We start from the raw sequence: 10,933 nt of genomic DNA, 5'->3' as shown, positions 1-10,933 counted from the left end.
TTTTTAAAGGTCATCACCTATCAATTCTGTGAGTCTCCCTCTTCAGAACCAGCTTCTAATGAGAGCGTAGTTTTTGCTAAATTGGGAAAGCCTCAGAAGTACGGAAGAGGAGACTGCTGACCTGTAGCAGGCAAACTCATTTCATCTATAATACATAAAAGATCAGAATTTCCTTTTGCAGAAACTATGCCGAGTGTGCAACTGGGAATAGAATAGTAGCTGATTAATGCGTTGTTAAAAGACAACTAAAACTTCCAAAAGTAGTTTAATTAGAGATTAAAATTATTAGACTGCAGTGAGAGGCAGAGTTACTGTCAGTTTTGCAGCAAAGCATGATAGAATACCAGCCAGCCACCAGAAGCCGTGGAGCAGAGAAAGACAGACCTGGGGTATTTCACTGTCCTCAGCAAACCATAAGAAAAATTTACTGCTTTTAGAAGTTTAACTAATGTATCTTTGTAAAATTTCCTCACTTCAAGGATTTTTGGGGAAGGAACTGCTTGTTGGACTTCACTACAGGTGCAAGGAGCAAAATGCAAGGAGCAGATCCAGGTTTAGAGGAGGTGCTATAGAAAATAATGCTGTGATTGCAAATCCCTAAGGGAATTTTTTGCCAGTTTCTAATTTGTTGCAAGAATTTATTGCTGACCTGTTTTCTATATTAATACCAAAATACAGTGGCACTTCAGATCCACTAGAGCAGTTTATTAAAAGCCGCACTTTTAAACTGGGACATTTGTCAAATGTAACAGATTAAATAACTGACATTTCCCAACTTTAACCTCTAAAATACAGAAGTGCAAACAGGTTTACTTCAGTGCAATTCTCCCTTTTCCAGCACCAAGAAAGCTTGTATTTGCTGGGAAGTTTGTTTTCCCGATAACATTTTTTTAATAAGAGCTTAAACCTTGGTTGGCATTTTTATATGAGCTCTAAGTCAGCCCTGAGTGTGGTTCAGGAAAAGCAGCTGCTTAGGATCAATGTTTTCAACAGGAATCTTAAGCAGCAAAGACCTTTTAACAAAAAAAAAAGAACAAAACCAAAAAACAAAAAACCCACCTCTTTTTTTTAAAGACCTCTTAACCTCCTGAGTTTTAGAGTATCAAGACAGTGATACATTACGCAAGTATGTGATACATGTAATACCTGTATCTATCCACTATACACACACACCCCATGCATATATAAAAATATATATATCTGGTGCACCTATTAAGCTGCAACACATTTTTGGCCCGTTGCTGTCAGTTGAGGTACAAACCCAATCATCGGGAATCACCAGCCAAGAACTGGATGTGCCAAACATTAAAACAAAGCCTGACACAATGGGTCTGCTATTTCTGTTCTCACTTTTAATAGTGCAAAAAGATAAGTCAGTAGTTTACTATTTTAAGGTATTCCTCATTCTAAAAATATTCCTACTTGCAACCAAGAATGCAGTAGCTGTTCTTTTTGCAAAAACATCAAGTAAAACGTTTGAGGCCAAATAAGTTAGTATAATGTTTTTGTGGAACAGTTATAAAATAGAAGTCCTTCATACAACCGTAAGAAAAAAGCTTTAAGGAGATGTGTTGCCTTTGCAGAAGAGCATACTGGCAGCGTGGCTAAAGCAAACACAGTCAGTCCATTTGGAGCTCAAGCTGTGCAGAAGTCAATATGTGCTAGGAGCTCTCTGTGCTGGCTTGTTGGGTACTGCGCTTTGCATCTGGGGCACTCAAGGAAACTTTCATCCAGAATGCTGGATTGTTTCCGGGAAGGACTTTGGTCACACGTGGTCAGCTTCTCCTCAAATGCAGCTTGCAGGTCTGTGTGGGGTTCCATGTAGCCAGATTCCTGGAGTTTCTGCAAAAGGGGAGGCTTTAGTGTGAGACTGGGGAGTGCACTGACCAAATACTGTAGCAAAAAATATTAGTTTGATGGCACACGAGACTTGTGTGTGTGCCACAGCACTAAGGGCAGAATTTTAAGATGGGTAAATGCAGTTATGCTACTCGTGTTAATAACAGAGGGCCTGTTGTACAATTCTAACACCACATTTAAATTGGATTGTGTGTAGCTTTTCTGCAGGCTATTTAAGACAGGTTTCCCCGCAACGTCTGACTGGGAATCCTTCCCCAACCATCTTCCTCACCACTCACACAATATTCCTTAATAAAACAATGCCTCAGTTCCCAGACCTGATCTAAAGAAGGATGCAGGTGTTAGATTTCCATTTTGAACCTCATTTAAATTAGTCCAGAGATGCAGTTTTGACAACCCTATTCAATAAGGTATCTTGTAAGATCAGGCTGTAAGGGCCTACACGTGAAATCAGATTCTAGTGGAAAGATGTACATTTATACAAAACCCCAGCCTAAATTCACTTGCAAGTTACTCAGTACGTACCAGAAGCTCCAGATGGGTTATTTGCTCCCTGGCCTTGTGTAGTTCCTTAAGGACTTTGTTTAACTGATGCTGCAAGTTCTGGCGATCAAGCTTCTCATTCTCAAAGTCTGTGGTGCACATCTGGATCTGGCAACCCCCCAGTGTTAAAATTGAAGAATTAAAATCAGTATTAAAAATTGGGAGGGAGAAGGGGGGAGAGGGAGGCTGGCGGAAGTGTTTCCCCTTTATATATTTAAAGTTTTACTCTGCTATCACATCCTAAAACGGGATTTAAAAAAAATGAATTAAAAAGTCATTTGTTGCTTTCACTGCAGTGAAATTCATACATGCCCAATTATGAGAATCTCCCTTAGCAGAGGTGGAGTTTGAAGTTATTTTGGTTGGAGGGTATTTCAAAATGTCTTGCAATCTTAAACTGAGCATTTTGCAAAAAAGCATATAGAGCAAGTTCATGAAAAATGCCGGTTTCTTCTCCAGGATCTTTCTTGTAACAAGACAATTCGGACAGAAGCGATGGGTAACACTGCTCACCCAGGCTGAGCAAATAAATGTAACTTTTTTTTCCAAAAACATCAATTAGAGCTGTAAGAATGTACTTGGAAAAAGTGGCAGTGCAATTATTTGTACAACATTATCAAGAGCATATTACAAAACCTCAATGAGCCAACTGGTTGTGGGACGTTTCCCAGAGCTAATTTGAGGCTGTGCAGTTGAACAAGTGATTGTGGAGAAAATAGCCTCAGGTTTGATCACACCCTCTTATCTGTAATAGGTTACAGATTTTCCTCAACAGATGCATCAACGTTTTTAGAAGCATCAAGAGATTATTTACAGTTGAATATTCATATTTAATATTACTTCATTTAACATATTGCTTATTGTTAAATTTGAAAAGTTAGTCTAAAAGCCTTTGTGCATGATACAGGTTAAGTGTCAGCATCTTGGTGTGTAGTTCAGTACCTGTTGTTCCAATAACGCTGTCCTAGTGTGCTCCTCCTGCTGCTTGAGCAGCAATTTATGAAGAAGTTGCACCTACAAGGCAGAAAAACATTTCTAATAGAGAACTTCCATGTACAACAGTTAATAAGCTTAACAAATAATGAATCTAAAAAGGAATAGAAGTTTTATATTCCAATACAAAAACATGTGCCTTTTACGCAACAGCCAGATCTAATTTGGATCTCTACGTCTCTGGGGCAAACCTTGGGGAACCCTTATCCTTGCCCTGAGCAGGGGGAATGTGGGATGGTGTTATAGTTCAGGAAAGTTCAGTTTGATTATTTTAAGTGATTGCTAGGATGCAGACAAAAACATACAGGCAGAATTTAGCAGAGCAAGCGAGTGACAGTCCTTGCTGAGTAAATACGACATTTCAGCTCTCCTGACTCATTGCTAATGATCTTAAACTCCCAAGTGCATCCACTTACCTGACATAAAAGATCTTCAGACTTTTTCTTTTCTTCTCTGAGCTGTCCTTTAAGAGTTTCATTTTCTTGTTTTAGTCTCTGCACTTCTTTAATTTTATTTTCATTTTCTAGAGTCTTCATTTCAGCAACCCGTTGCGACTGCAATAAGGCATTTAAACTCATTATTTCCTGTTGGTTTTCTTCATACTTCTTTTGGAATTCATTAAGTTCGGATCTCAACCGGGTTACAGCACGTCTTTCAGTCTCAAGATCACTCTTAGCAGTTAGTAACAGCTGGTCATAATATTTTTGCTTTTCCTCTTGCAGATGACCTTAATGAGGCAGAAATAATTGAGATAGTAATGGGAGGGGAAATAACTTAAAAATCAGCACACCAAATCCTTGCCAGGATTTTAAGGTATATTGATAGAAACTGGCATTCTAAGCTATTACCCAGCTCAGGTTGGCACCAAACTTCAGTTAAAACAGCTTCCAGTACTCTTAATGGAGTAAAGTCTCCTTCCCACCAAAGGGTGGGCTCTTCCTCACCAAAGCCAGACCGTCTTCTTCAAATTGGATGCCATCATTTACTTCTAAATTGCAAAGAAAAGGGACTAGGAGAGTTTTATTGATAAAAAATGCCTGCTTCTTGGCTAGTGACTGTTCCTTAAACAAAAACTGGAAAAATTTCTGCTTGTTGACACAGTGAAAGTTTTGTAAGTAGGAAAAAAAAAAAAAAAGGAGGCAGCCTGTAGAAATTCAGCAGTAATACAAAATGTACTTAAAAGCAGAACAAGGAGTGCAGAACTTCACAGGCTTTGCTGATTTTTAGCACTGTAAATTTCTTTACTTTGATCCTTTTCCTATTGAAGGCTTCCCCTCGTTCTCCAAAGCCCAGTTTACTGGGCAAAGATTCTTGCTTGACTGTTCTTCCTCCCCTCAACTGAGCGAAGCCTTACCCTCTCATTAGCAATACTCCTTTAGAGGGTGGGGAGACCTTCAGAGAAATACCAAGTTTTTCCTTGGAAAGAGTTGTCATATCTACTTCCAACTCATACAGGTGGGTTCTGAGAAACTCCCACCTCTGCTACTGCCCAGCCACCTGGAGAGGGGAACTCCTGTCGGACCCTTATTCCTCATCTCCTGCTGCTCCGACAGCAAAGCTCTGGCTGCAGGAACTCTGAGTTTGACAATAGGAAAAGCAAGCCAGCTCCTTCTGGTTCTTCCCTTCAGTGTGATTTTAACTTTATTGCACGTGCTGGTCAGGCACAACTCAATCTGAGCACACGGGGCTGAAGGGGTGCTCGTTATTGAGGAGGTAACCAGCAGGGAATGAGCTGGTGGTGGCCACATCCCTGTTGCGAAACACCGTTCTGCATCCATGCCAAAACCTGCTACAGGTGTTAGTGCCCTGTAACAACTCCTCAGGCAAGTAAAGAACGTGGCAGTCTTGAGTTATTTTTATAGTATTTATTTAAATAAAAACCAAACCCCTGATCCACGCCTAGCTCATAAATCCATTATGCAGGTTGGAAGCACACTTTGAAGGATGGGAGACGTACATATGTTTGCCTCAACACTTTCTGCAAACAGAGAGGTTGCTAATAGAGTGTCAAGGCTGTTAAAAATCATCTTTGAAGTAGATAAGAACATGAAATACTGTCGATGAAGTAATGTAGCTGAGTAACAGGAAGCAAAGAAATTTTACTTAACCAAGTTTTGCCATTAAGGAACAAAAATATTGAGAAGAAAGTCTTGATTTCATTTAATTGTGCTATAGTTTGTTTTCAGAAAATTTTTTCTATAGATAATTATGGTTCGGGTTGCTTATGGGCAAAAAATAGAGTTGATACCTTCTGAATTGAATTCTTTAGGTTCTTGCTGGCCGGCTGTTTCTGACTTCTGTTCAAGTTCAAAGATCCTTCCAAGCAATCCCCGGACATAAGCTTCACGTTGCTGGTCGTACAGCAGCCACTGCTGGTTTTTCTCAAGTGCCTTCATGAAAAGGAACAGAACAACAGAAAAGCCTCTGGCAACTTATCAGATTTTTAAAAGAATTAGTCATCTTTGTCTTTTGACTTTTTTTTTTTCAAGTCTTTTTTTATTTAAATTATTGTCTTGTCACAAAATAATGTTAGATATTATATTTTAGAGGGAAACATACCCCTTGAGGTCCCATACTACCCAAAAATGTATATGGTGATAATTTATATTCTTATGCATCTTGATACAAATGGTCTATAGTTGCAGTGTTGTACAGGAAACTTACATCTTTCAGTTGTTTTTCGACTTCATAGAGATGAGTTGGTGACCCAGTGCCATTCGTTACAGCTTCCTGCTGTAAAGAACAAAGAACAACCTGTCAATGTTCTTTAAAACAGATGGCTGAAATAGCAAAGCTAGTCCTGTCTGACTATTAATGTCACATAAATAGCATAAGAATATTATAAAGCTGGAAAACAGATGCATACCTGTGCCTTTTGTGTCTAAAGATTTTTATAGTCTTTTTTAAAAAAAAAAGTATCTAAGTTGTGTAGAAAACCATTTCATAGATGTAAAATAAATCTCCTGGAAGCTCTTAACATTAAAACATTTCCCAAGAAGAATATCAAGTGTTTTCTTATGAACTGCTGTCTTGGAAGACCTGAAGGGTACAGAAGAACTTCTGAAAAATATTCTTTAAATACACAGAAAAGGAAAGTGTTCTATTTCCGTATCCTTTTACGTGTGACAATATGCCAGGTGGGTAAGAGTTGTCAGGGAAAGCTGGGGACCTTGACAATTCACTGGGGTAACAGGAGAGTTATAAACACCCAGGAAACCCCACGAGCCTGTCGAGGATTTAGAGACACTACAACTGCTTAGATTCTTATTTCTATAAACTGCATTAGAACTGCATCTCAGTGAAAGCTTTCTGGAAATGGTGCCATACAACTGCTGTTCCCACATCAGAGTGCTCCTCTGCCCACATGCCACCTAGCACTCTCAACCAGCGTCACTAGACTTGCTTTCAAGTTTTCCAAGACATCCAGCCAAAACATCAGTCAAATTTTGTTGTCCTCTGTTGATAAATCAGTAAAAAATTTAAAAGCAAATTCTGATTTTAAACAAAAAACTATTTTGGTAGCTCATTGACAAAAATATAGTGGAAATCTGTTGAATTAACACACATTTTAAATTCTCTAACAAAATTAAAAGTCTCTTGAGATTGAAATAAACACATTGCATTTAAAATGGTATTTCCCAAGATACTGCATTACTAGAAGTGAGATGTATACATGTATGTATTATAATTGAAAAATTAGTAGATTAAGATAAATTTGCTGTGTGTTTGGCTAAAGCTGGATTTCTAGAAATTACTCCACTTCCCTATAGAGCATGGGGAACCAGCTCCATCTGCAGGTCCAAGTCTGGAAGAGACTTGTAGGGCACCTCTTTGGTGTCAGCTTCCTTGTGGCCCTTACTGAGATGCTGCAGCATTTTCCGTGGAGCGTTAGGGCAGGCAGGGGTGGAGAAACAACTGCAGAAAACTAAATGCACTAATAAAAAAGCTGCCAAGTACCTGGCATCGCACTTATTCATTATCTTAAATGAGATAAGTAGCTCATTATTCCTGTCCTATTTCTGTCCCAGAGCCACCTTCTCTTCTCCAGGCTGAACCCCCCCAACTCTCTCAGCCTGTCCTCACAGCAGAGGGGCTCCAGCCCTCCCAGCATCTCTGTGGCCTCCTCTGGCCCCGCTCCAAAAGGTCCATGTCCTTCTGATGTTGGTGGCCCCAGAGCTGGAGGCAGCACTGGGGTGGGTGGGGATGTGTGTGTCGCCCCAGAGCAGAGGGGCAGAATCCCCCCCTCGCCCTGCAGGCCACGCTGCTGGGGATGCAGCCCGGGGGGGGTGGGGGGTGGAGGGGGAGAGTTCTGGGCTGCCAGCGCATGTTGCCGGCTCATGCTGAGCTTTTCTTCCACCAACACCCCCAAGTCCTTCTCTCCTTTATCAGTCTGTTTACAGGTTAGGCTTGGAATTTGCAATCACCGCGTTTCTTCAGTGCTTACCTGGAGCACCTGAGAAGTGCCAGCTCTGCTTTCAAGCTCAGAACATTTTGCAGTAACAGTGGATAAATTACATTTTAAACAGTTCATTTCCTCCAATAGAGAAGAAAATAACTGCTCTCTTGTTTCTGCTTCCTTTGTTTTTTCGTCCAGTTGACTTTGTAACAAGGAAACTTCGCTATTCTTGTTTTTGGATTTAAGCTTGTCCTTCAGGTTTTGGATTTCTTTGTCCTTCTCTCCAAGAAGATGGTTGCGTTTTTCTTTTTCTTTTTCAAGGGAAAGTATTTTCTAAACGAAACGGAATAAAAAAGCCAGACAAATGAATAAGCGTCAGTCTTTGCAACAAATGCATTAGCAATTACAACAGTTTGAGAAGATACTCACTTTGAAAGGTTCTCGCTTAGCATTTAATTAGCTGAGAACATTACATTTTACTCAAACCAGACAATACTACAATGATCATCACAATACTACATTGATCACCTGAAACACTTCAAGCAATAGTAAAAACAGTCTGAAATAGATGAAACAAGGAAAGAACGCAAAGAACCAAGTTCCACAGACTTGGTTGTGTCTATGAATACAGGTCACTACCATAGAAGAACCTTAAAACACGAGCAGCACAAGAACTGTGGCACGTTCCCGTGCGGAGACGGGCGACCGTTGCTCCGTGCTGGTTAGCGTATGTAGAACCTTCTGACAAGCAGCAGAGCCCTCTTGCAAACTAAATGACAACAAGTGAAATGACAAAGGAGTTATAACAAAGCATTCAGGAGAAGGATCCTGTTTTCCAAATTATCTGGCCTTTTAGTTTCAAGATGTGCTTTAGTAGCTATTTTCAACTCTCTTTTCGGTAGGCACAGGGAACGGTACCGAGCAGCACTGCTGCACCCGGGATACCTCGGGGCTGGGACAGCCTTGCATTCTCCGTGGGAGAGGGCGATGCTGAAACCCAACACGTTGGTGTCAAGTCATTAGAAGGTGACAGAGAAACTGAAACTTCATCGCTGGAAAATATTTGAGAACAAACCCCTCAAACGGCACCGACATCAAAGGAAACTACGTTTTAAGAGGCGGGACTGGCATCTTGATCAGGCCCACGTTAACCGGGCGCAGCTAGGACCCCACAACGGCCAGCCCGGCCGTGAGCCCCCCCTCACCTCCAGGAGCGCCCCCTCCCGCCCCTCACCTCCAGCAGCCCGCTCCTCTCCGCACCGGCCGCTTTGCCCTTCCCTTTCACCGCCTCCTCCAGGGATTTCCTCAGGGCGGCGCTCTCCTGCCTGTGCTTCTCCACATCGTTCCCCGGCCTGGGGCTACCCGACTTTAAGCCCCACTTGCCGGCAATTATATCTTTGGCGGTCTTGGAATTCATCCTAAACCACCTATAAAAAAAATAAATCCAGCGCTAGGGAGCAGCGATCCCTTCCGCGGGGCTCCTGACACAGTTTTAGTCAAGCACGGGCAGCGCAGGACCTCCCGGCTCCTGCGGGGAGCGGCCGGGCCCGCGAGCACCGCGGGTTGCACCGAGGGAAGGCGGGGGACGGGACGGGACGGGACGGGACGGGACGGGACGGGACGGGACGGGACGGGACGGGACGGGACGGGACGGGACGGGACGGGACGGGACGGGACGGGACGGGACGGGACGGGACGGGACGGGACGGGACGGGACGGGACGGGACGGGACGGGACGGGACGGCCCCTACCCGGCGGCGGCTCCGGCCGCTCCCCAGCCCAGCCCCGCTTCCGGGAGTTTGAATCCCGCGGCTCCAGCATCGTCACTTCCGCCCGGGGCCACCTCCCAGCCGAAGCGAAGGCTACGGCACCCCCGATGGGTCAGAACAGGCGGGGGGCGGGCTTACACACCGCTTCCGCGAAGGCGCGGGCGGGGCGGGCGGGGCCAGCGGGCGGGGCGGGAGGGGCACGAGCTGTCCGGCCTTCGGCGGCCGCTAACGGCTGGCGGGGCGCTGCCGAGCTCCCCATTGGCTGGCGAGAGCGGCCGCGCGACGCGTCTGGCCAATGCCGTGGGGCTTTTCTTCTCCCCGCCTCGTGTGCCTGCCCCCGCGCGGGGCCTCGCGGGCGGGCGCTGTGAGGCGAGGGCTGAGCTGGGGCGGCGGGGGAATTTGAGGCGCGCTGGGCAGCGTTTGTTTCCCCTTTTCATTAATTTTTTCCATTGAGGGGATTTCCATTTCCTCGTTAAAAGGCGGTTGTACAAGGAGGGGCGGTGGCAGGTGAACGTCCCCTCATGTTTCTTGCCGGCGGGTGGCTCTCCCCGCCCCGCTCGAGGCTTGACTGGCCGTTGGGGCGGAGAGGGCCATGGCTGCCGGCTGCGGGGGTAGCAAGCCTGGTCCGTGGCTCTGGCCTTGCACCGGCTGGGGGCTTTGTCTGGGACTGGGATGGGCAAGGACATAACAACCCGCCGTGATGCATCTGCGCCAAGTGTTTGGGTCCTCTCAGCGCTGTGTCTTACATGTCTTGTGCCCTCCTGAATGTGTAAGCTTTACGTTACCTTTTCTTCCCCACAAATCCTCAGCTACCCAAAATCTAATTTTCAATATGAAGCAAGGTACTTCTTGGCTTCAAAAGTAATAAGCTAGGATAGATGTCATGATCTGAACTGTGAACTGTGTCCACACATGACTCATTTTGTTCCATCTTGCTGCCTTCCCCTCTCATCTCTACGTAAGAACAGACTCTGCAGTGGTGCAGCTTTTCACATCTGGTCCGCAGCTGAGAAAAAATTCCGTAAAGCTGAACCCCGGGGTAGCTCAGGGCAAAGAGTTCTTTTTACTTACCGTGTTGAGTTTTACCTAGTTTCATTTTAGTGGAGTCTTCTGCATGTATTTATGTTAATACAAAATATTTATAGGCTTCCAAACAATACAGAGGGGCTTCTCACATTTTTTGCACGTATTTCCTTGATTCTTCTTCATTTTTACATATGCACATACATTTTAATAATTTCTCAAGAGCTCGTCTAAATTCAGCTTGTTAAATGTGGACCCTGTAGTATTTAGTTTGTGCAAAACGTAGTTGTTCCAGAGCACAACTGGAGGGGGAGCACTTAAACTATTTGAGGACTGTGGGTATTTTGTG

At 44.0% G+C, this 10,933-nt stretch overlaps 1 protein-coding gene across 1 annotated transcript; it reads right to left on the bottom strand.

The window, feature by feature from the left end:
• Positions 1-1,635: 1,635 nt before the first annotated feature.
• CEP55 (centrosomal protein 55) lies at positions 1,636-9,209 on the bottom strand. Its single transcript, XM_074154933.1, has 8 exons — positions 9,027-9,209; positions 7,841-8,125; positions 6,061-6,126; positions 5,645-5,786; positions 3,813-4,123; positions 3,346-3,417; positions 2,386-2,511; positions 1,636-1,842 (listed from the first exon to the last, which is right to left on the bottom strand). The coding sequence occupies exons 1-8, from the start codon at positions 9,207-9,209 to the stop codon at positions 1,636-1,638; spliced, it is 1,392 nt and encodes a 463-aa protein (XP_074011034.1).
• Between the last annotated feature and the right edge of the window lie 1,724 nt (positions 9,210-10,933).

The sequence above is a fragment of the Numenius arquata genome, chromosome 10 (assembly GCF_964106895.1).
Source record: "Numenius arquata chromosome 10, bNumArq3.hap1.1, whole genome shotgun sequence".
Lineage (NCBI taxonomy): Eukaryota > Metazoa > Chordata > Aves > Charadriiformes > Scolopacidae > Numenius > Numenius arquata.
The sequence above is the reverse complement of the archived record's forward strand: the minus strand, read 5'-3'. Positions and strand labels throughout refer to the sequence as shown.

Coding starts and splice junctions, on each gene's coding strand:
- CEP55 (XM_074154933.1), bottom strand. CDS start 9,209: ATGAATTCCAAGACCGCCAAAGATATAATTGCCGGCAAGTGGGGCTTA. Junction 5,787..6,060: donor TCGAAAAACAACTGAAAGAT/GTAAGTTTCCTG, acceptor CTTTTCATGAAG/GCACTTGAGAAAAACCAGCA. Junction 1,843..2,385: donor TAACCCATCTGGAGCTTCTG/GTACGTACTGAG, acceptor CCCCTTTTGCAG/AAACTCCAGGAATCTGGCTA.